General features: G+C 39.9%; 1 protein-coding gene and 1 pseudogene across 8 annotated transcripts in view; both read left to right on the forward strand.

The window, feature by feature from the left end:
- The window catches only part of KDM5A (lysine demethylase 5A), a 103,311-nt gene that overhangs the window by 68,877 nt on the left and 8,784 nt on the right, over nucleotides 1-25,650 (forward strand). For 6 of the 8 annotated variants that reach the window (XM_036301547.1, XM_036301549.1, XM_036301550.1 and 3 more), the window contains 6 exons: nucleotides 4,883-5,044; nucleotides 7,456-8,007; nucleotides 8,381-8,524; nucleotides 14,464-14,623; nucleotides 16,728-16,948; nucleotides 22,282-22,692. In XM_036301547.1, coding sequence (XP_036157440.1) covers nucleotides 4,883-5,044; nucleotides 7,456-8,007; nucleotides 8,381-8,524; nucleotides 14,464-14,623; nucleotides 16,728-16,948; nucleotides 22,282-22,692 — 1,650 coding nt within the window. The remainder of the gene's footprint in view (nucleotides 1-4,882; nucleotides 5,045-7,455; nucleotides 8,008-8,380; nucleotides 8,525-14,463; nucleotides 14,624-16,727; nucleotides 16,949-22,281; nucleotides 22,693-25,650) is intronic. The other 2 variants (XM_036301551.1, XM_036301554.1) reach the window with 2 other exon arrangements.
- On the forward strand, nucleotides 1,189-2,781 carry LOC118651886 (annotated as a pseudogene).

Genomic DNA, 25,650 nt, shown 5'->3' on the forward strand with positions numbered 1-25,650 from the left:
TGCACACCTCTCACTAAGTTGGCCCCAGGCATAGTGGTAGCTGGCCTTGGGTCACAGTTTGGAGGGCACTTCCAGACTCAGCACAAGTAGCAACCATCTGTAGATTGCTTTGTAGCTCATACCTGGTGGCCTTTGTAGTTCATGCCCCAGGCAGAGCACAGGCGGCAGCTGATCTTGGCTTGCACCTCCCTGAAGGTCCCAGAGCCAGTGTACCCAGTGGGCAGCTTTTAGGACACATTGAAGCACTACCATCTAACCACCTCAATGAGCAACAAACTTAAGAGGTGGACTCAGCAGGCACCAGAGCCCTGCTGAAGTAAGTCCTACTCTGTGTAGTTGGCCTCTGCATAGCTGATCCTCCATGGTGGTTGGAGGCTAGTGGTCAATGGTTACAGCCAGTCCTTTCAGCTGATCCATCTGAGGATAAGTCACTCCCATTGATGTGCCAACAGCAATCAAGATTCAACTACTACAGGAGGTGTATACAGCCTACACGGGGAATGTACCTCAAGTGCCTAGCTTGGGTGTTCGGGGTGACTGTGCCACTGGACTCTAGAGCAGTGGTCGCCAACCTGTGGTCCACGGGCCACTGGTGGTCTGTGAGGTCTGAAAGGTTGGCGACCGCTGCTCTAGAGAACACTTAATACATTAGGCTACTCTACCAAGCCTGGGAGATGTAGCAGCTCTACCTAATACATTGAAACAACCCCCCCCCCCCCCCCACCACACAAGGACTAAATGCTGCCCAATGCTAGAGCTCAGAGAAAGTTTGTCTCATTTTAGAGGCTGTCAAAATGAGACAAAGAAACATCCCAAATGAAAGAACAGAACAAAACTCCAGAAAAAGAACTAAACAAAATGGAGATAAGCAATCTACTAGATTCATAGTTCAAAATACTCGTTACAAGGATGCTCAATGAACTTAGTGAGAACCTCAACAGCATAAAATAGGACCAGTCAGAAATGAAGTATACACTAACTGAAATGAATAATTTACAAGGAATCAACAGTAGAGTAGATGAAGCTGAAAATCAAATCAGCAATTAGAATGTAAGGAAGCCAAAAAGACCCAATCAGAACAGCAAAAAGAAAAAGTACAAAGAATGAGGATAGTATAAGGAGCCTCTGGGACAACTTCAAGTGTACCAACATTTCCATGGGAAATGAGAAGAGAGAGAGCAAGAAATTGAAACCTATTTTAAAACATAATGACAGAAAACTTGCCTAACTTGGTGAAGGAAATAGATACAAGTCCAGGAAGTGTAGAGTTCCAAATAAGATGAACCCAAAGAGGCCCACACCAAGATATATCATAATGAAAACGCAAAAGCTTAAAGACAAAGAGAGAATCTTAAGAGCAGCAAGAGAAAAGTAGTTAGTTACCTATAACAGAGCTGATTTCTCAACAGAAACTTTGCAGCTCAGAAGGGATTGGCAAGAAATATTCAAAGTGATGAAAAGCTAGGACTTACAACAAAGATTACTGTACCTAGCAAAGCTCATCAAAAGACAGATAAAGAACTTTTCAGACAAGAGAAAGCTAAAGAAGCTCATCACCACCAAACCAGTTTTATATGAAATATTAAAGGGTCAAAAAGAAGAAAAAAGGTCAAGAAGAAGAAGAGGAGGAAGAGGAAGGCAATAAATACATTTCTATAACATTTGAATTTAACAAAACAAAATAAGTAAGTAGAACACAAATAGACTCATAGATACAGAGAACGTTTTGGCAGTTCCCAGCTGGGAAGGGGGTTGGGAGAATGGGTTACAAAGGTGAAGGCATTAAGAAGTACAAATGTACTTCTTCTTTTCCCACGAAACACCAAATGGCGGGTGACGCTGGTGCTGCGGGAGGCCCTGGAGGCCCCAGAATAGGAGGTTGCCGTGGCTTCCGTGGAGGATTTGGCAGTGGCATTCGGGGCAAGGGCTGAGGCCGCGGAGCTCGTGGAGTCAAGGCCGAGGACAAGAAGTGGATGATCCCTGTCACCAAGCTGGGCAGCCTGGTCAAGGACATGAAAATCAAATCCCTAGAAGAAATCTATTCTTGCCCATCAAGGAATCTGAGATCATTGACTTTTTCTCAGGGGCATCCCTCAAGGATGAAGTCTTGAAGATCATGCCTGTGCAAAAGCAGACAAGTGCTGGCCAGAGGACCCCGTTCAAGGCATTTGTCGCCATTGGGGACTACAATGGACATGTTGGTCTGGGTGTGAAGTGCTCAAAGGAAGTAGCCACTGCCATCCGAGGAGCCATTATCCTGGCCAAGCTCTCTATTGTGCCAGTGCAGCGAGGCTACTGGGGAAACAAGATCAGCAAACCCTACACCGTACCTTGCAAGGTGACTGGCCGCTGTGTCTCTGTACTGGTGCGCCTCATCCCTGCCCCCAGGGGTACGGCCATTATCTCGGCTCTTGTGCCTAAGAAGTTGCTAATGATGGGCCGATATTGACGACTTGCTACACCTCAGCCAGGGGCTACACTGACACCCTGGGCAACTTTGCCAAGGCCACCTTTGATGCCATCTCTAAGACCTACAGCTATCTCACCCCAGATCTCTGGAAAGAGACTGTGTTCACCAAGTCTCCCTATCAGGAATTCACTGACCATCTTGTAAAGACCCACACCAGAGTTTCTGTGCAGAGGACCCAGGCTCCAGCTGTGGCCACCACATAATTTTATACAAGAAAAATAAAGTGAGTTAAACCTGCTAAAAAAAAATAATAATAAAGTACAAATGGACATATAGACCAATGGAACAGAACAGAAAACCCAGAAATCTACCCAGGCCATTATGCTCAATTAATATTTGACAAAAGAAGCAAGAGCGTACAATGGAGTCAAGACCGTCCCTTCAATAAATGGTGTTGGGAAAATTGAACAGATACATGCAAAAAAATGAAACTAGATCACCAACTTACACCATACACAAAAATAAACTCAAAATGGATAAAGGACTTAAATGTAAAACAGGAAACCATAAAAATCTTAGAAGAATCCATAGGCAGCAAATTACCAGACATATGTCGTAGCAATATCTTTTTTTTTTTTTTTTAATATATTTTATTGATTTTTTACAGAGAGGAAGGGAGAGAGATAGAGAGCTAGAGAGAAACATCGATCAGCTGCCTCCTGCACATCTCCTACTGGGGATGTGCCCGCAACCCAGGTACATGCCCTTGACCAGAATCGAACCTGGGACCTTTCAGTCCGCAGGTCGATGCTCTATCCACTGAGCCAAACCGGTTTCGGCAATATCTTTACCAATACAGCTCCTAGGACAATGGAAACTCAGGAGAAAATAAACAAATGGGACTGTATCACAAGAAAAAGCTTATGCACAGCAAAAGAAACCATCAGCAAAACAGCAAGAAAGCCCACTGCATGGGAGAACATATTTGCCAATGTTATCTCTGATAAGGGTTTAATCTCCAAAATTTATAGGAAACTCATACAACTTAACAAAAGGAAGATAATCCAATAAAAAATGGGCAAAGGACCTAAATAGTCATTTTTCGAAAGAGGACATACAGAAGGCCAAGAGACATGAGAACATGCTCAAAGTCACTAATCATCTGAGAGATGCAAATCAAAACAACAATGAGGTACCATCAGACCTGTAAAAATGGATATCATCAACAAATCAACAAACGACAGGCTCTGGCGAGGATGCGGAGATAAAGGAACCCTTGTGCAAACACTGCTGGCGGGAATGCAGACTGGTGCAGCCACTGTGGAAAACAGTGTGAAGTTTCCTCAAAAAATTAAAAATGGAACTTCCATTTGACCCAGTAATCCCACTTCTAGTAACATATCCCAAGAAAACAGAAACACCAATCAGAAAGGATATATGTACCCCTATGGTCATAGCAGCACAGTTTACAATAGCTAAGATTTGGAAATAGCCTAAGTGCCCATCAGCAGATGAGTGGATTAAAAAACGGTGGTACATCTACACAATAGACTACTATGCTGCTATAAAAAAGAAGGAATTCTTACCATTTGCAACAGCATGGATGGAACTGGAGCGCATTATGCCAAGCAAACTAAGCCAGTCAGAGAAAGATAAATATCACTCATTTGTGGAATATAATGAACAACATAAACTGATGAACAAAAATAGAACCAGAGACATAAAAGCATCGAACAGACTGTCCAATCTATGAGGGAAGGCAGGGGGTGAGGAGGTAAGAGATCATCCAAAGGACTTGTATGCATGCATATGAGCATAACCAATGGACACAGACAGTAGCGGGGTGAGGGCATGTGCTGGTGGGTGGAAGTGGCCGGGGAGAGGTCAATGGGAGTAAAAGGAAACTCATGTAATACTTTAAACAATAAAAAATTTAAATTTAAAAAAATGATTATTTCAGAATATTCATGGGGATGTAATGTATAGTACAGGGAATAAAGTCAGTAATATCCTAATAGTTCTGTATCGTGTCAGATGGGTTCAAGATGTATCAGGATGATCACTTGTAAGTTATATAATGTCTAATTACTGGGATGTATACCTGAAATTAATATAGTAATGTATGTCAACCATAACTGAAAATTAAAAAATGATAAAATAAATAAATAGTAGTTAAGGGCATAGGCGTTGAAATATGATAGTTTCATGTTTGAGGACTGGCTCCCTAATTACTAACCCTGTGTCCTTGGGCAAGTTGTTTCCTTTCTGAGCCTCAGTTTTCCCGTTTGTAAAATATAGACAATACCTACTTCAGAGGACTGTTATGAGAATTGAATTAGGTAATGTGTGTTAAGCCCTTAAGAAAGTGCCTAGGACTTGCTGAGTAGTCAATAAATGGTTCCTTTTATTATTTTCAGTTTTAAGAATTTTTTTTTTTAAACGAGAGCTCAGTATTTGGTTTTATTTTTGTAGGTGCTAAGTCCCCGAACTGACATTGGTATATATGGGACTGGTAAAAACAGAAGGAAAAAAGTAAAAGAACTAATAGAAAAAGAAAAAGAAAAGGATCTGGACCATGAGCCTCTGAGTGATCTGGAGGAAGGATTGGAGGAAACCAGAGATACAGCCATGGTGGTAAGAAATTATGATTTGCATTTTGGCTTTGTATGGTAAATACAAAATTCTGTGAAGATATTAGTGCATTCACTGTTTCTATTTTTATATACTTTCTCTGGCTTTATGGTTATATATATTTCAAATATTTTTAAAATATTTATAATCAAAGTATATAAAAAGTTTACTGTTCTCTCCCTAAAATTTTTTCTATATCATTCTTTATTATTGTCTTAATAGTTTAATATTTTATAAAATTTTCTAATATTTACTGAACATTTTTCTGATGTTGAACATTTGGTTGTTATTAAGTGTTTACTATTATGGATACTAATAAAGTGAACTTCTTTGTATATAGCTTTTTCTTTAAAAAAAAATATTTTTATTGATTTCAGAGAAAAAGGGAGAGGGTGAGAGAGAGAGAGAAACATCAATGACGAGAGAGAATTGTTGATTGGCTGCCTCCTGCACGCCCCTGAGGGGATCGAGCCTGTAGCCCGGGCATGTGCCCCTGACCGGAATCGAACCTGGGACCCTTCAGTCCACAGGCGGACACTCTATCCACTGAGCCAAACTGGCTAGGCGCTTTTTCCTTTTTCAAGTTATTTTCTTACACTTGACACTTAGGAATGGGATTACTGGGTTAGAATTTAATGGCTTAATGCTGTTGTGGTTTTTAAAGGAATTGTATCAGCTTACTGATATCTGCTGCTGTTTAAAATATCTTCCTTCTCTCAGTAGCATTCAACAGTATAGTGAGTGCTCAATAGAATATTTGTAGGTAATTAGGTGAAGGCATTAAGAAGTACAAATTGGTTATTATAGAATAGTCATGGGGATGTAATGTACAGTATAGTGGTGTTTTTTGTTTTGTTTTGTTTGTTTTTGGATTTTGTTTGAGAGTAGGAGGAATGTTGTTAAGATTACTAGGAGCCTGAGGAAAGAGAAAAAATAAAAATGAATTTGGTCAGTATGTAGTAAGGAGTTGCCTATGGCTCTTTCTGTCTACAAATGATCCTATGTTGTTGTTTTTCCTTCCCAATTTTACTTTTCAATTACAGTTTGCATTCAACATTATTTTATACTAGTTTCAGGTGTACAGCATAGTGGTTAGATAATCATATACTTTACAAAGTGTTCCCCCCAATAGTTCAGGTACCCACCTGATACCATAAATAGTTATTACAATATTGTTGCCAAATGATTGTGTTTTGAGGCCAGCAGAAATGATTTCTCATTAGGGAGCCTGCCCAACAGGTCATCTTACCAGGCAAATAGAATAGGAAATTATTTCAAAACTAGAGGCCTGATGCACGAAATTCATGCAAGAGTAGGCCTTACTTCTCCCGGCTGCTGGCACTGGCTTCCCTCTGGCACCCTAGATCCGGGCTTCCCTCACAGCTCCGGCTTTGTCCAGTAGATCATCCGGAAGGACGTCTGGTCTAATTAGCATATTATACTTTTATTATTATAGATTGTTTCAAAACTATTAAAAGTTTAAAAAGAAAATCTACTGACAGTATTCATGATAATTAAATGTTATTTGCTTTCATTTACTTTTTTGAAATGAGCTACATAAAATTTTGTTATAATTGGTCATCAGGCTGTGTTACTCCACATAAGTTGGAGAGGCCTTCTAGAAATAAATAAAAATTGATTTGTATAGAACTTCCTCCCAGGGAATGAATTGCCAGTGGATGGGAAGCTAGTATTTATTGAGTGTTTACCTTGTGCCAGGCACCAAGTTAAGCATTTTGATGTATTATCTTATTTAATCCTTAAAACAACAAAATGAGTTTGGTGGTATCCTCATTTTTCAGAAAATTGAGATTCAGAAAACTTGTGCCCCAGATCAACAATATATAAGTACAAGAGCCAAGCTTCATACTTAGGGTCACTTGACTTCAAGGCATACTGTCTACTGCACCCTACAGAATAATTCAAAGTTCTTTCTCTACTGATGAAATTGTCAAATATAGTAGCATTTTGCCCATTTCACACAGGAACGTTTATATGGAAACTGGCACCCCCCCCATTTTACAAAATGATTGACAACTGATTTATTTTTTTTATTTTTTTATTTTATTGATTTTTTACAGAGAGGAAGGGAGAGAGAGAGATAGAAACATTGATGAGAGAGAAACACTGATCAGCTGCCTCCTGCACATCTCCCACTGGGGATATGCCCGCAACCCTGGTACATGCCCTTGACCGGAATCGAACCTGGGACCTTTCAGTCCGCAGGCCGACGCTCTAATCCATTGAGCCAAACCGGTTTCGGCTGATTTTTTTTTTTTTTTTTTTTTTTTTTTAAGGACAATGCTTGTTACTATGAGGCCCCAACTTGGAGATGATCCCTCAGCCTTAAGGATTTTGGTATTTATGGAGTATTTTGCAGTGACTCCTTTCTTTTAAATGTTCTTTGTGTACAGGTGGCAGTTTTCAAAGAACGTGAGCAAAAAGAGATTGAAGCCATGCATTCCCTCAGAGCAGCCAATCTAGCCAAGATGACAATGGTGGACCGCATAGAAGAAGTAAAATTTTGCATTTGCCGCAAGACAGCCAGTGGATTTATGCTGCAGTGTGAGCTCTGCAAAGACTGGTTCCATAATAGCTGTGTTCCCCTGCCTAAGTCAAGTACCCAGAAAAAAGGGTCTAGTTGGCAGGCTAAGGAAGTAAAATTCCTTTGCCCTCTTTGTATGCGCTCTCGAAGGCCAAGGCTAGAGACTATTCTGTCACTCCTAGTATCCCTTCAGAAGTTGCCTGTACGGTTGCCTGAAGGAGAAGCCCTACAGTGTTTGACAGAACGTGCTATGAGTTGGCAGGATAGAGCCCGGCAGGCTCTAGCCACAGATGAACTGTCTTCTGCCCTGGCCAAACTATCTGTGTTGAGCCAGCGTATGGTGGAGCAGGCAGCTCGAGAAAAAACTGAAAAGATCATCAGTGCAGAACTCCAAAAAGCAGCTGCCAATCCAGATTTACAGGCAAGTTTAGGATTTTCTTTTTTTATTTCATAAGATAATGTTTGTCAGTGTGTAAGTACTAAGTCAAATCTATCTTAACAGTTGATTAGGAAGACAACAGTAAGTTGCCAGCAGTTAGATTATCCATAACATCTTCTTTCTTTATACACCTATAGGATTTTGAATATATAACTAAGTCATTTTAGTGAAAAATTATTTGGAAATATTATTCAGGTGGGCCTTGGTATCGTAGGCAAATAATTTGCTCTGTACTAACTGGTGAACTCTGTTTAGCCACTTTGCAAGTTCATTACATTTTGGTAGTCATAATCACATATTACCCATGTTTATTCAGTGTGTCTCTCTGTTCATCCTGAAATTATTTGTTGTTTAGGGACACTTACCTACTTTCCAACAGTCTGCTTTTAACCGGGTGGTGAGCAGTGTATCTTCTTCCCCTCGACAAACAATGGATTATGATGATGAAGAAACAGATTCTGATGAAGACATTCGGGAGACATATGGCTATGACATGAAGGTAATTACATGGTCAGGTGTGTAGGTACATATCTGATCACTGGGTTTGTTTAACAAGATGTTTGAGGCTTAAGAGTAGAAGAGAAAGCTAGTAATCTATTTATCTTGAGTTTATGGTGATAGCATTTTTTTCAAAGCTCCAAAAAAACATAGATTGATGATGAAATAACAGGTTTTTTTTTAAGAGTGGAATTTTAAACTTTATTTTTCTCACCATGTAACTCCTTAGGTCTTAAGAGGGACTAACAAAATTATTCTTTTAGTTACTGAAAACTTTCATGGCTGATTTAGTATTTTTTCTTTGGTTGTTAACATCTATCTAGTTATTTTTTAAAAATTTCATTGTATCTTGCTTTGAGTACTGGCTCTTCCACAAAATACCACGTGCGGGCGTGCATGTACAGTGCGATTAAAATTTCGTGGCCAATGTGCGGAAGTCAGTATTTTGTGGAAGAGCCGGTATTTTGTGAAGCTCTTTATCTGACCCTCAATTCTAAATGAGAGCTTTGCTGGATAGAGTAATCTTGATTGTAGGTCCTTGCTCTTCATCATTTTGAATATTTCTTGCCACTCCCTTCTGGTCTGCATAGTTTCTGTTGAGAAATCAGCTGACAGTCATATGGGCGCACCCTTGTAGGTAACTAACTGCTTTTCTCTTGCTTTTAAGATTCTCTTTTTGTTTTTAACCTTTGCATTTAATTATGATGTGTCTTGGTGTGGGCCTCTTTGGTTCCTCTTGTTTTGGACTCTCTGTGCTTTCTGGACTTGTAAGTCTATTTCTTTCACCAGGTAAGGGAAGTTTTCTGTCATTATTTCTTCAAATAGTTTTCAATATCTTGCTCTTTCTCTTCTTCTGGCACCCCCATAATGCAAATGTTGGTAAACTTGAAGTTGTCCCAGAGGCTCCTTACACTATCTTCATATTTTTTAACTAGAGTCCCGGTGCACAAAAATTTGTGCACTGGGGGTGGGGATGGGGGTCCCCTCAGCTCAGCCTGCGCCCATTTGCACTCCAGGACCCCTTAGGGGATGTCCACCTGTTGACTTAGGCCCACTCCCCGGAGGATCAGGCCTAAGCTTACAGTCAGACATCCTTCTGGCAGCCAGGGAGCCCTCGGGGGATGTCTGACTAAAGGCTTAGGCCCCCAAGGGATCGGGCCTAAACCATTAGTTGGACATTCTTAGTGCTGCCATGGAGGTGGGAGAGGCTTCTGCCACCATCTCTGCTCTGGCCAGCCATGAACCAGTTTCTGGCTGAGTGGCACTCCCTATATGGAAGTGCACTGACCACCAGGGGGCAGCTCCTGCATTGAGCGTCTGCCCGCTGGTGGCCAGTGCGCATCATAGCAACCGGCCATTGTGCCATTCAGTCAATTTGCATATTAGCCTTTTATTATTATTATTATTATTATTATTATTATTATTAAGGATGTCCCTATTTACCCCCTTTTGCCCCCTCTACCCAGCTCTTGCCCCCCACTTCTCTCTGGCCATCACCATACTGTTGTTTGTGTCCATGGGTTGTGCATATATTTTCTTTGGCTAATCCCTTCTTTAAATTCACTTCTTTAAATTTTTATTTTCAGATAAGTGCTTATAACTGCACTATTATATATTTTCTATTATATCATTTAGAATTAAGATATCTTTTAATTGAACCCTTGTAAATTTTAGCACAATTTAATAAATTATGCTAGAAGCAATTAGGAGATTTTTCATGTAATGCAGATACATTTCAATTAATATTTTATTAATTTTTAATTTTTTAATATTTTAATGTGAAATAATCTCATACATGTAAAAAAAAACCTATAAAATACTACAGCATATTATATGTACCTTTCACCCAATTTCTTAGGTGTTAACAATTTAAACATAACTATTATACAACTAACAAAATTTGGAATATATTTTTCTTATAATCTCTTTAATGTTACTTACTCCATTTACTTTGTTTTTGTTAATCTTCACCCAAGGATATTTTTCCATTGAATTTTAGAGAGAGTGAAGGGAAAGGGAGAGACACATTGATTGGTTCCCTCCTGCACATGCTCTGATAGGAACTGGGATCAAGCCAGCAACTGAGGTATATGCCCTTGACTGGAATCTAACCTGGGACCCTTCAGTCCAAGGGCTAATGCTCTATCCACTGAGCAAAACAGGCTGCAGCTTAATTCATTTACTTTTAATCTATATGTGTCTTTATATTTAAAGTGGGTTTTGTTTTTGATTCACCCTCATAATATGTCTTTTAATTGGTGCATTTATGCCTCTGACTTTTAGAGTGCTTACTGAGTTATTGCCATATTAGGCAGCTTCTGGGGCTTCAGGGGCCAGCCTGTGGCCTGGGACCAGATCCGATCACGGGTAGCAGGTAGGCGGCTTCTGGGGCTTCCAGGGCTGGCCTGCGGCCCGGGACCGGATCTGATCAAGGGCGGCAGGCTGGCGGCTTCTGGGGTCACCCACGGGGGCCTGGATGGCGGCTTGCGCTGGCGGCTCGCGCTCTCCCGACCTGCCTGCATTATGCAAATTAGCCACCATCTTTGTTGGCGGCTAATTTGCATATCTCACTGATTAGCCAATGGGAGGCATAGCGAAGGTACGGTCAATTACCATGTTTGTCTATTATTTATTTTTAATTCTTTTTTCTTTTTGTTCTTCTGATTGGGTGTTCTTTGCTTCCTCATATTCGAAATCATTGATTTGATTCTCGGAATCCTCTACTGTTGAATCCCTGTAAATTATTCTTTATTTCAGTTAGTGTATGCTTAATTTCTGACTGGTCCTTTTCCATGTCTTTGGCATTATTACTAAGATCCTTGAAAGTCTCACTAAGTCTCTTGAAGGTCTCATGAAGATCCTTGAGTAACCTTATAACCGTGGTTTGCTTTCTTTCATTTGTGACATGTTGCTTTGTCTCTGCATTTTGGCTGCTTCCCTGTGTTTGTTTCTATGTATTGGATAGAGCTGCTATGTCTCCTGGAGTTGGTAAAGTGGCCTTGTGTAGTAGGTATCCTATAGGGGCCCAGTTGCTCAGCCTTCCCAGTCACTTGAGCTGGGCTCTCTAGTTGCAGTCCTTTGTGGGCTGAGTGCACAGTCTTGTTGTAGTTGAGACTTGATTGCTGTTGGTGTCACTGGGAGGAATTGACCTCCAAGCCAATTGGCTGTGAGGACCAGCTGTGACTACAGTGGGAGAGCTGCTGTGCAGGAAACACCCCTATAGAGCCAGACTTGCTTCAGTGGGGCTTTGGTGCTCACTGAGTCTGCCTCTTGAGTGTGTCGCTTATGGATGTGAAGAGTTGTAATCTGATATGGTCTGAAGCTGTCGACCAGGTGCACTGGCTCTAGGGTCTCCAGGGAGGTGCAAAATCAGCCACTGCCTGGGGCCACCTGGCAGGAGCTACAGAGAGATCTGCAGATTCCTCCTATTTGTTTCGGATTTGGATATACCCAGGTGAGGCCCAGCTGTGAAGTAAGGCAGGCTGGTGCTGGATCTTGGTCCTTTTATTGATAAACTAGAGGCCTGTTGCACGAAATCCGTGCATGGGGTTGGGAGAAGTCTCCTCAGCCCAGCCTGCACCCTCTCCAATCCGGGAACCCTCGGGGGATGTCCCTCTCGCAATCCGGGACTGCTGGCTCCTAATCGCTCGCCTGCCTGCCTGATTGCCCATAACCACTCTGTCTGTCAGCCTGATCACCCCTAACTGCCCTCTCCTGCCAGCCTGGTTGCCCCTAACTGCCCTCCCCTGCCGGCCTGGTCGCCCCTAACTGCTCTCATCTGCCAGCCTCATCACCCCTAACTGCCTCAGCCCCCGCCACTGAGGCTTTGTCCAGAAGGATGTCTGGAAGACGTCTGGTCTAATTAGCGTATTACCTTTTATTAGTATAGATTTAGGGCATCCTGACACCAGCTGCAGCTTTTTTGAGAGATTTTAGCAAAGTCTGAAGCCTGAGCTGGAATAAGCCATTCCTATCAAAAAGCTGCTGCAAACAGCTTGGGTGGGGCTGCAAATTGGATTGGGCAGTGTCTCACGGAATCACCAGGGCAGAGCAAACAGTGTACTCCAGGTTGATGGGGACTCACATAAGGTTGCCAGTCAGCCCTGGGACAGGGGAGTTCTTGGCCTAGGAACAATGACTCCTGTGAGCATCTCCGTCTGGTAACAAGCTGCTTCCGAATTCCTGCCCTGATGCCAGATAATTCAGTTCTTCCCCTTATGTGTTTGGGTCCCCTAACTTCTCCTGGCACTGAAGCTCAGAGGAATCGAGTCCGAGTAAGTTTGTGCCTGGCCCTTTAAGAGGAACACCTGAGTCTCTGGCAGCCTTTGTGTCCCTTGGCCACAATCCCTGCTGGTTTTTCAGCCTGAATTTACGGGGACTTCTCTTCCCAGCTCTGGGACCCTGGGTTTGTGTGTGTGTGTGGGGGGGGGGGGGGTGTCTGGTGTGGGGCTGGGACCCTTTGCTCCTCACGGGGCCTCTGCAGGGACGATCTCCCTCTGGATTATAAAAACAGCCTACATGGGTGCTGGACCAGCCTGATCCATGCCTTCACCCCTCCTAACCAGTTTCAACGTGCTTTCTTTTTTACATCTCTAGTTGTAGGACTTCCATTCAGCTAGCTTTAATGCGGTTCTTAATGATGGTTGTTCTGTATTTTAGTTGTAATTTTGACATAGTTGTGGGATGCAGTGAGTACCGGCATTTACCTATGCTGCCATCTTGGTTCCTCCTATCTGTGTCTACATAATTAAAATGTGTCTCTTGAGATAGCATGTAAATAGGGTCCTTTCTGGTTTGTAATCTGCATATATATGTAACTTAAAATATATGGTTGAGTCTTGTTTTTTGTGGGTTTTTTTTTTAATTAACATGACCTGTCTTCTCATTGGGGGTGTTTAGTCTATTTACATTTAATGTAATTGTTGACATGGTTGGGTTTAAGTTGGCCATCTTGCTATTTATTTTTATTTACAATATTTTTATTGATTTCAGAGAGGAAGGAAGTGGGAGAGAAAAAACATCAATGATGAGAGAATCATTGATTGGCTGCCTCCTGCATGCCCCACACTGGGAATCGAGCTTGCAACCTGGGCATGTGCCTTGACTGGGAATTGAACTGTGACTTCCTGGTTCATAGGGCGACCCTCAACCACTGAGCCATGCTGGCTGGGTTCTTGCTATTTATTTTTTATTAAGGCCCCCACCCCCTTTTTTTTTGTTCCTTTATTTTACTTTTTATTGGTTTCTTATATTTTTGTATTTATTTAATTTTCTTTTTCAGTGTTTCCTCTAGGGCTAACAATTTATCTTTAACTTGTCAAAGTCAATATTGTACCTCTTTACTTTTCATACTTCACTTGGGGAAGTAATTTTTTAAATTTGTTCTTATGACTTTCCTTCATTACCTCCTGTTCACCATTCTTTCCACTTTGAAAGCCTAACAAAGTTTCCTGCTTGAGTTACAATGAAATGAATAGAATTAAGGTTAGAAAAGACCATTCCATTCTAAAAAGCAACAGATGGTGCAGGCTATAGTACAGATGTGTTACTTTTTAGAATTTGTTTGAATAGGGAAGAAGATAATGAACTGCTGGTATCCCTAAATTTTCAGTGAGTGGTATTGTCTTCCAGAATCCTGTTATAAAACCTTTTAAGTACCCTGTTTAATTAAGGATAATCTCATGCACCCTACAAGGAGAATCAGGTGTTATATTAGTCATTAAGCTTTTATCTTTCTCCTGACTCACTCTTTTATAATTTTTGTGGTGCTGGGGGTAGGACTCTACACCAGGGCTTTGTAAACATTTTCTGTGAAGTAATAAATATATTAATATATTAATGCTTATTAATATATAATATTATTATGTATATTAATTATTTTAGGCTTTGAGAGCCACAAGTGGTTCTAATTTTTAATACCCCTCTTTGTTTCTTCTTCAGGACACAGCCAGTGTAAAGTCCTCCAGTAGTCTGGAACCCAATCTTTTTTGTGATGAAGAGATTCCCATCAAGTCTGAGGAGGTGGTCACTCACATGTGGACAGCTCCCTCATTCTGTGCAGAACATGCTTATTCTTCTGCTTCTAAGAGTTGTTCTCAAGGTATTACCCTTTAAAACAGTGTGGAGAAGATTAGCTGAAACCAGTGAGAAAAAAACCATTATATTAATCAAGACTATGAATCCCTCTTTAAATACATAATGTTTGCCATGAAATTTTATTAGAACCTGAAAATGTCCCTATTTGCATTTTCTGTCATTAGGTTGATAATCTGAAAACTTACATAGAATTATTGAATTCTAATTAGAAGAACTTTAGAGGCCATCTAGTCCCATCTCTCATTTTTATAAAATCTCTGATAAGGAACCATTTAGTCTTTTTTTGTTTTTGTTCATTATGAGTTCTTAAGGAACTTGCTGCTTTTTAAGAATATTCATTCTAGTTTCGGAAAGCTTTAATTGTTAGAAAGTTTTTCCTTTTCTTTGTATATAATTTCTCTGTTTTTTTTTTTTTTTTATTTATTGCTTAAAGTATTACAAAGGGTATTACATATGTGTCCACTTTATCCCGCCGCCCTAGACAGTCCCCTAGCCTCCCCTATCCCCCAGTGTCTTATGTCCATTGGTTATGCTTATATGCATGCATACAAGTCCTTTAGTTGATCTCTTACCCCCCTACCTCCTGCCCCCCAACCCTCCCCGGCCTTCCCGCTGCAGTTTGACCATCTGTTTGAGGCAGCTCTGCCTCTGTATCTATTATTGTTCAAAAGTTTATAATGGTCTCTATTATCCATGAATGAGTGAGATCATGTGGTATTTTTCCTTCATTGACTGGCTTATTTCACTTAGCATAATGCTCTCCAGTTCCATCCATGACGTTGCAAATGGTAAGAGTTCCTTCCTTTTTAGAGCAGCATAGTATTCCATCGTGTAGGTGTACCACAGTTTTCTAATCCATTCATCTACTGATGGGCACTTAGGCTGTTTCCAGATCTTAGCTATGGTGAATTGTGCTGCTATGATATAATTTCTCTGTTATGTTCACTTTTTTCCCAGTGAAAATAAGTCACATTGCTTTAGGATACATCTCTGGAAAATGGAGGGTGTTCATCTCTTCATAGTAAAATTCAGAATTTTATGGGACAGCATATTACAATTTACCTTTGAACAGTGCAGGGGTAAGGGGCACTGACTCACTGTGCAGTCAAAAATTAGCACATAACTTAAGCCAGTCCTGTGCATACACAGATTCCCAACCTCAGATAAAAAATACAGTTGACTTGCTCTGGGTGGGGTGTCTCAGTGGTAGAGCCTTGGCCTGTGCATCTAAGGAAGATCGTGGGTTCGATTCCTGGTCAAGGGCATGTGCCTAAGTTGCAGGTTCAATCCCTGGCCCTGGTCAGGGCACATGTGGGAGGCAACCAATTGATATGTCTCTCTCACATTGATGTTTTTCTCTCCCTTTCCCCCTCCCCCCTCCCTCCCTCTTCTCTCTGCCTCCCTTCTTCCCTCCCTTCCATTCTTTCTAAAAATCAATAAAATAGCCTTGGCCGAAGATTAACAAAAACAAATAAATAGTTGACCCTTGAATTTGAACTGCACAGGTCCACTTATACACCAATTTTTAAAATCTGCTTTAAAGTGGACCAGTTATTCAGATATAAGTGGGCCATGATCTGTGTAGTTCAAACCTGCCTGTCCAAGGGTCAGCTGTGTTTGTTGTCTGTTCATTAGAAAAATAATCACTTACTTATGTAGGGCAGGTATATGCTTAATCTGTTGGTATCCTCTAAAAGGAAGAGAGCATGGGTTAAGAGATTCTTTTCTACTAGGGGCCCGCTACACAAAATTCATGCAAGGGGCTCGGCCCTCACAGCCCTGGCTTTGTCTGGAAGGTCCTTTGGCCATCTGGTCTAATTAGCATATTGTGCTTTTATTATTATAGATTCCCCTTCTTCAGTCACAGGATAAACAATAAGGAACCAGTTTTGTACTCTAAACCAATATTTTAGAGTGCATATTAGAATTCTAGATATTTTTGTTCCATATTTATTTTTAGTTTCATTTTCACTTTAATACTGATGCAATCAATTAGAATGTCTAAATTATTGGGGGTGAAAGAACCATTCCCCTAATTATTTATTTTGGAAACATTACATTTTTTTCATAGTTTTCATTTTTATTTTGTCTTACAAATTTTTGGAAAGGTTCTAGCACCCCAAGGAAACAGCCACGGAAGAGCCCTTTGGTGCCCCGAAGTTTAGAACCTCCAGTGTTGGAGTTGTCACCTGGGGCTAAAGCCCAGCTGGAAGAACTTATGATGATTGGAGATCTCCTGGAAGTATCTCTAGATGAAACTCAACACATATGGCGGATTTTGCAGGCCACACACCCACCCTCTGAAGACAGATTCCTGCATATCATGGAGGTATGGATTTAAAACTTACTAGAACAGTGATTGTAAAACTATTTAGAATGCCCAAGTTCCTTGGAAGAACCGTAAATGCTGGCAAGGCAAGATGGCTGAGTGTGTAGCATTCTGACTCTCCTACTTTCTGATTAAATCAAAGTAGTTCTCTTTTATGGTTTTCTTTATTGAGATTTTATGTGATATGTAATTTTGGGGAAAATAGACCATTTCTGCTAAAAAGAAAGGGGGTTACTGAAAATCACCAGCTTAGAACAGTTTTCTTAGACCAGACTCCTGTTAATCAAAGGCCCAAAAGTTAGGCAGGGGAAAATATTGTGGTTAAAAAAAGAAACATACCATGTCTTGGCTCATGCTACCAACTTTTTAAAAATCTCTCACGGAGCTTCTGACCTTGGCATGCCTCATACCTCTTGATAAGTGGCCCCAGGCTTGGCATTAGTGGCAGCCAGCCTTAGTTTGAGGCTGCCAGCCTTAGCTTGGCCTGCTCTAGGCACCTCAAGCCCAGCACATGTAGCAGCCATCTGCAGATTGCTTTGTAGCTCATGACAGGTCATCCTGGGCAGGACACAGATGGCAGTTGACCTTGGCTTGCACCTCCTGGTAGGCCCCAAAGCCAGCGCACCCAGTGGACAGCTTCAGACCATGCTGAAGTACCATCCAACCACCTCCATGAGCAGCACACCCAAGTGGTGGACTCAGCAGGCATTAGAGCCCTCCTTAAGTGAGTCCAACTCCATGGGGTCGACCACTGCATAGCATGTCCTCCATGGTGGTTGTGGAAAGTCCTTGCAGCCAATTGACCTTGGGGGGAAATCCCTCCCATTGACATGCCAACAGCAATCAGGACTCCACTACAATAGAAGGGTGCACACAATCCACATGGGGAACACATCTGGAGTGCATAATTTAGGGTGACTGGGGAGTCTGTGCCACTGGGTCCTACAGGACACCTAACTATATAAGGCCACTCTACCAAGACCTGAGATGTAGCTCTGCCTAAAACATAGAAACAAACTCAGGGAGCCTGCCAAAATGAGAAAAAGAAATATGTTTCAAATAAAATAACAGAACAGAACTCCAGAAAAAGAACTAAACAAAATGAAATAAGCAATCTATCAGTTCAAAACACTGGCTGTAAGGATACTCAAGGATCTTGGTGAGAACTTCAACAAAGATAGGAAACATAAAATAGAACCAGTTAGAAATGAAGACTACAATAACAAATTAAGAATATATTACAAGGAATCAGCAGTAGAGTAGATGAAGCATAGGATCAAATCAGTGATTTGGAAGATAAGAAAGCAGAAAATTACCCAACCAGAACAGCGAAAAGAAAAGAAAAAAAAAGAATAGGTCAAGAAGCTTCTGGGACAACTTCAAGTGATGATGGAAAACTTCTTTAACTTGGTGAATGAAATAGACACACAACTCCAGGAAGCACAGAGCATCCCAAACAAGATGAACCCAAAAAGACCCACACCAAGACACATCATAATTGAAATGCCAAAGATGAAAGACAAAGAGAAAATCTTAAAAACAGCAAGAGAAAAGCAGTTAGTTACCTATAAGGGAGCTCCCATAAGATTGTCAGCTGATTTCCCAACAGAAGCTTTGCAGGCCAGAAGAAATTGGCTTCTTATATTCCAAGTAATGGAAAGCAAGGATCTACAACCAAGATTACTCAACAAGGCTCTCATTTAGAATTGAAAGACATACAAAGAGATTCTCAGACAAAAAAAGGCTAAAGGAATTTATCACCACCAAATCAATATTACAAGCAATGTTAAAGGATCTTCTTGAAGAAGGAAGAGGAGGGTCAAAAAATATGAACAATAAAATGGCAATACATACATCTATCACACTAGCTGGTTTGGCTCAGTGGATAGAGCGTTGGCCTGCGGACTGAAGGGTCCAGGGATCGATTTCAGTCAGGGGCACATGCTCAGGTTGCGGGCTCAATCCCCAGTAGGGGGTGTACAGCAGGCAGCCAATCAATGATTCTCTCTCATCATTGATATTTCTGTCTCTCTCTCCCTCTCCCTTCCTCTCTAAAATCAATAAAAATATATTAAAAAACAACAACAAAAACCACTTATCAACCATTACTTTAAATGGAAATGGGTTAAATGCTTCAAAAGATAAATGGTGGCTGAATGGATCAAGTAAGAAAACCCTTACATATGCTGTCTATAAGAGACTCACTTCAAATCAAAAGACACATACACACATAGACTGAAAGTAAAGGGATGGAAAAGGATATTTCATGACAATGGAAATGAAAAGGAAAATAAAAACTGGTGTATTAATACTTTTATCAGATAAAATAGACTAAAATAAAGACTATATAGAGACAAAGTAGGACCCAGCTATTTCACTTCTGGGTATTTATCTGAAGAAACTCAAAACACTAAATTGAAAAGACATGCATCCATATCTTAATTGCAGCATTTTCAGTAGCCAAGATAATAGAAGCAATCTAAGTGTCCATCAATAGATGAATGAATAAAGATGTGGTGCATATATACAGTGGAAAATGACTCAGCCATTAAAAAAAGATAAAGAATGAAATCTTGCCATCTGCAACAACATGGATGGACCTAAAAGGTGCTGTGCTGTGTGAAATAAGTCAGACAGAGAAAGACAAACCATATGATTTCACTTATATGTGGAATCTAAAAAACAAAATAAATGAACATGCAGAACAGAAACAGACCCATAGATACAGAGAATGTTTTGGTGGTTGTTAGATGTGAGGGGTTTGGGGATGAAAAGGGTGAAGTGATTAAGAAGTATAAATTGGTAGTTACAGAAAGTTCATGGGGATATAAAGTACAGCATAGAGCATATAGTAAAAAATATAATTACTTTGTATGGTGTCAGATAGATGATCACTTTGGAGTGAGCACTTCATAAGTTATATAAATGTCTAATTGTTGGGTTTTACACTTGAAACTAATATTGTACATTAACTGTAATTGAAACAAAAATTAGTTAAGAATTAAAAAAATTATTTTTTTAAATGAAGGTTTCTAATGAAATGGTTATATAGAAGTGGAGATGGAGAGTCCACATTCGTCTATTATACTTGCGTAACAGTTTATAATATATTCAGTGTTTATAGATCCGTGATCTCATTTGATCCTCACCATAATCCTGAAAGGGAGAGTGAAAAGGATAGACAGAGCAAGTATTTAGCCCTTCTGTATGTGAAGAAATTTAGGATCCAAGAGGTGGAAACTTGACTAAGGTCACACATGTAGTAAAAACAGAGGGACCTGGTTTCTAACTCTAGCATTTGATTTCTAATATTCTTTTCATTATTTGTTTCCATGTAATGGAATGGTACAGTGTCACCAGTAGTTGATACAGATTCACTTAGCATATTATAATTTGCTAATAATTATAATTTAGTTTGATTTTGTTTGGAAGTCAGATCCCAGGTGTAGCCTAATATAATGTTTTCCAGTCTGTAGAGCACTTTCTTCACATTCATTATCTCATCTGATCCTTTTATTTTATATGTAAAGAAATATAAAGTATTCAGAGGTTAAAAATTTTATCAAAATGTGATAGACTTAGACATTTATAATACAGTGGGTTGTTGTTGTTTTTTGGATTCTGAAGATTTTTAGGTTCTTATCAAAGATTTTCCAGTCTTGAATTTGTGGGAAAATTCTGATTCTTTATCCTTTACTACTCCCCTATCACCCAACCCTTCCCTTTGGTAACCACCATGCTATTGTTTCTCTGTCTTATGAGTTTATTTATATCCCACATATGAAAGAAATCATATGCTTCTTAGCTTAAGTGTTATTTCCTAAGTAATTATCAATATTTCTAATTTTTTTTCAACCTCCCTCCTTATTCTTCCTATTACTAGACATACCTTTACTATTAAAATTCTAACATTTATTGCATTGGCACATAATAGCAACAATATTCGGAAGTTGAAAAGAAAAATGATACATTTTTTGCTTTGTCACATCAACTATTTTCTAGCTCTTGCTAAAGTCACTACATACCTTTTGTATTGAGATCATGATACAATTTTGTATGTTTTGATAACATTTCTAATAACTTCTTAACCACCTAGAATTTATTGTATTAAGAACTATTGTAGTAGTAAATGAAAACCAAAAAAGTTATTATGTAATTTAATATACATTTAGTACATTTAGCTTTCTGTGTATGATTTCATCTCAAATGGATGCTACAGGTTATGTTAATATACTAGAAGCCCAGTGCATGAAATTTGAACACAGGTAGGGTTCCTAGGCCTGGCCTGTGATCAGGGCTTGGCTGGCCTGGGGCCTGCGGGCTGGGGGCAGCTCCTGTGTTGAGCATCTGCCCCCTAGGTGGTCAGTGCGCGTCATAGCAACGGGTTGTTCCGCTGTTTGGTCGATTTGCATATTAGGCTTTTATTATATAGGATGCTAACAATGTGTTTTTTTTCCCTTAGCAAGCTAAAAATAAGTGAAATATTTTATTTAGGGCTTGCCATTATTTTTTTTAAATATATTTTATTGATTTTTTACAGAGAGGAAGGGAGAGGGATAGAGAGTTAGAAACATCGATGAGAGAGAAACATCGATCAGCTGCCTCCTGCACACCTCCTACTGGGGATGTGCCCGCAACCAAGGTACATGCCCTTGACAGGAATCGAACCTGGGACCATTCAGTCCCCAGGCCGACGCTCTTTCCACTGAGCCAAACCGGTTAGGGTACATTTTTTACTATTGATTATCTTCATTGAATATTACATTTGCCTTCTTAAAGTGATTTTTAAATATCTAGGACAGCGGTTCTCAACCTGTGGATCGCAACCCCTTTGGGGATCGAACGACCCTTTCACAGGGGTCACCTAAGACCATCGGAAAATACATATAATTACATATTTTTTTTGTGATTAAACACTATGCTTTAATTATGTTCAATTTGTAACAATGAAATTGGGGGTCACCACAACATGAGGAACTGTATTAAAGGGTCGCAGCATTAGGAAGGTTGAGAACCACTGATATAGGATATTCATTGTAGTACAGTGTACACTAAACAAAATTTACCATTTTAACTTTTTAAGTATACAATTCAGTTGTATTAATTACCTTCACAATGTTGTGCAATGATCACCATTATTTGCAGAACTTTTTAAATTAGCCCAAACAGAAACTCTGTACCAATTAAACAATAAGTCCCATTTCTGTCTCCCCCAGTAACCTCTGCTATACATTTCTCTATGTATTTGACACTTCAAGATACCTCACATAAGAGAACAAAACTGTTTTTAAATGTCTTGCTTAAAAATTGTTTCTAATTTTATATTTTTGAAGGATGACAGCATGGAGGAGAAACCATTAAAAATAAAAGGAAAGGACTCTTCAGAGAAGAAAAGGAAACGGAAGCTAGAAAAGGTAGAACAACTTTTTGGAGAAGGAAAACAGAAGTCCAAAGAGTTAAAGAAAATGGATAAACCTAAAAAGAAGAAATTAAAATTAAGTGCAGAAAAAGCAAAGGAGCTGAACAAACTGGCCAAGAAACTAGCAAAAGAAGAAGAGAGAAAGAAAAAGAAGGAGAAGGCTGCTGCAGCCAAAGTTGAACTTGTGAAAGAGAATACTGAGAAGAAGAGAGAAAGAAAAGTGCTGGACATCCCCTCAAAGTATGACTGGTCAGGAGCAGAGGAATCTGATGATGAGAATGCCGTGTGTGCAGCACAAAACTGTCAAAGGCCTTGCAAGGATAAGGTGAGTTCTAATGGGGTGTAGTCAAGTGTGAGAGAGGACAAGGAGCAACAGGCGTGGAGACATGTTTGATATAATGATAGTCTGTTTTTGATCCCAGGGTTTGGGCTTCCAACAAAATATGTTTTCTACAGTTTCTATAAAGTGTTTTGAATTATGAGGCTCTTAGATCAATGTGATTAGTAGAAGAAATGTTGTGTTTTAAAAATCATATATTTAGTGAACGTAATGCGACGAGCAGAGAGGAGCTATGTGATTACCCGGAGCAGCGGTACTTTTCAAATGCAATTGGCATAAAAAGTTTCAGAATAGTCTTACACCTTCCCTATAGGGTGACTCGGAGAACTAAATATCTTGTTAGTTAGCCACAGTGGCCTGAAAAAATCCTGGGCCAATATTCTAAGAGTTCTGGCAAATTGCATTAGGATTTGTTCTAACGACATAAAGCTTAGGGGTTAAGTCTTCCCTTTTTGGTCTGTGTCTTATCTACACTCAGGCCTATTGTACTCTCCTCAATGGAATATGATTTTATGAATATGAAATCCCTTGTAAAAAAATAAATAAGACCTTTAAAGATAATGTTTAAAAATTTTAGTCCTAAGTTTTAAGTATAATAATTATGTATATTGGCCATTCTTTAAGTAATATTTATGTTCTGAGAAAGATCAATGGACTTTATGAAAAATCTCAGTTCATAAAATGACTAGAGGCATCAGTTATGGTTCCCATCAAGATAATTAGTAAATTCATAGTTCTAATTTTATGTTCATTATACCACTTGGTATTTAGAATTTTAATAGCTCTTCAATTTGAATATATGAACAGAGTAAATACAACTGCATCAGTGTTAGAGCTTGAAGAGGTCACTGTACCCAGGGTTCTTCATTTTATAAACAATGAAACCAGAACTCAGTGAAGGTAAATGATGTGACCAATGTCACAGAGCTAATTAGTGGCAAAATTAAAAGTAGAACCTTAAGCCAAAACCGGTTTGGCTCAGTGGATAGAGCGTCGGCCTGCGGACTGAAAGGTCCCGGGTTCAATCCCGGTCAAGGGCATGCACCTGGGTTGCGGGCACATCCCGAGTAGGAGATGTGCAGGAGGCGGCTGATCGATGTTTCTCTCTCATCGATGTTTCTAACTCTCTCTCTCCCTTCCTCTCTGTAAAAAATCAATAAAATATATTTAAAAAAAAAAGAAGTAGAACCTTAGTTACCTGCCCCCCCACAGCAGGTTCTCTCCACTAATATCCTTACCCCACCATTAATTGAGATGTAAATACAAAAACACATTCCAAAACTTAACATTTATATTTATATAGTTATTAAAGTTTTTTTTAAAATATATTTTATTGATTTTTTACAGAGAGGAAGGGAGAGGGATAGAGAGTTAGAAACATTGATGAGAGAGAAACATCGATCAGCTGCCTCCCGCACACCCCCCCACTGGGGATGCGCCCACAACCAAGGCACATGCCCTTGACCGGAATCGAACCTGGGACCCCTCAGTCCACAGGCCGACGCTCTATCTGCTGAGCCAAACCGGTTACGGCTAAAGTTTTATTTTTATTTTTATTTTTATTTATTTTTTTAACTCTTTTTTCTTCTTCTTCTTTTTTTTAAATCTTTATTGTTCAGATTATTACATTTGTTCCTCTTTTTTCCCCCCCATAACTCCCCTCCTCCCAGTTCCCGCCCCACCCTCTGCCCTCACTCCCCACCCACTGTCCTCATCCATAGGTGCAGTCTCTTCCCGCATCTCCCACACCCCTTTTCCCCCCAAGAATAGTCAGTCCATTCCCTTTCTATGTCCCTGATTCTATTATAATCACCAGTTCATTCTGTTCATCAGATTATTTATTCACTTGATTCTTAGATTCACTTGTTGATAGATGCATATTTGTTGTTCATAATTTGTATCTTTACCTTTTTCTTCCTCTTCCTCTTCTTAAAGGATACCTTTCAGCATTTCATATAATCCTGGTTTGGTGGTGATGAACTCCTTTAGCTTTTGCTTATCTGTGAAGCTCTTTATCTGACCTTCAATTCTGAATGATAGCTTTGCTGGATAAAGTAATCTTGGTTGTAGGTTCTTGGTATTCATCACTTTGAATATTTCTTGCCACTCCCTTCTGGCCTGCAAAGTTTCTGTTGAGAAATCAGCTGACAGTCGTATGGGTATTCCCTTGTAGGTAACTGAGTTTCTTTCTCTTGCTGTTTTTAAGATTCTCTCTTTGTCTTTTGCTCTTGGCATTTTAATTATGATGTGTCTTGGTGTGGTCCTCTTTGGATTCCTTTTGTTTGGGGTTCTCCGCGCTTCTTGGACCTGTAAGTCCATTTCTTTCACCAGGTGGGGGAAGTTTTCTGTCATTATTTCTTCAAATAGGTTTTCAATATCTTGCTCTCTCTCATCTTCTGGCACCCCTATAATTCTGATATTGGTACGCTTGAAGCTGTCCCAGAGGCTCCTTACACTATCCTCGCATTTTTGGATTCTTTTTTCATTTTGCTTTTCCGGTTGGGTGTTTTTTGCTTCCTCGCATTTCAAATCATTGACTTGATTCTTGCGCTCCTCTGGTCTGCTGTCGGGAGTCTGTATAATATTCGTTATTTCAGTTCGTGTATGCTTAATTTCTAGTTGGTTCCCCAACATAGCATCGAGGGTCTCATTAGTTTTCTTGTAGATCTCATTAAGTTTATCGGCGGCTTCTAAACAGTTCTTGAGAGACCTTAAAAGTGTGGTTCTGAACTCTATATCTTCCATTGACAATTTTGTCCTGTTTCTTTGTCTCTGCATTTTGTTATGCTTCCTTGGTGCACCCCCTAGTGGTCTTTGTTCGCAGTCTTATAGTTAAACCTTGATTGTTGTAGCTAATACCAGGGAGGGTTTGACCTCCTGGCCAAGTGGCTATGAGAATCAGCTGTGTCTGTAGTGAGAGAACTTCTGTCCTCTAGGGAGGTG

This window comes from Myotis myotis, unplaced genomic scaffold (genome assembly GCF_014108235.1).
Source record: "Myotis myotis isolate mMyoMyo1 unplaced genomic scaffold, mMyoMyo1.p scaffold_m19_p_3, whole genome shotgun sequence".
In the NCBI taxonomy this organism is placed as follows: Eukaryota; Metazoa; Chordata; class Mammalia; order Chiroptera; family Vespertilionidae; genus Myotis; species Myotis myotis.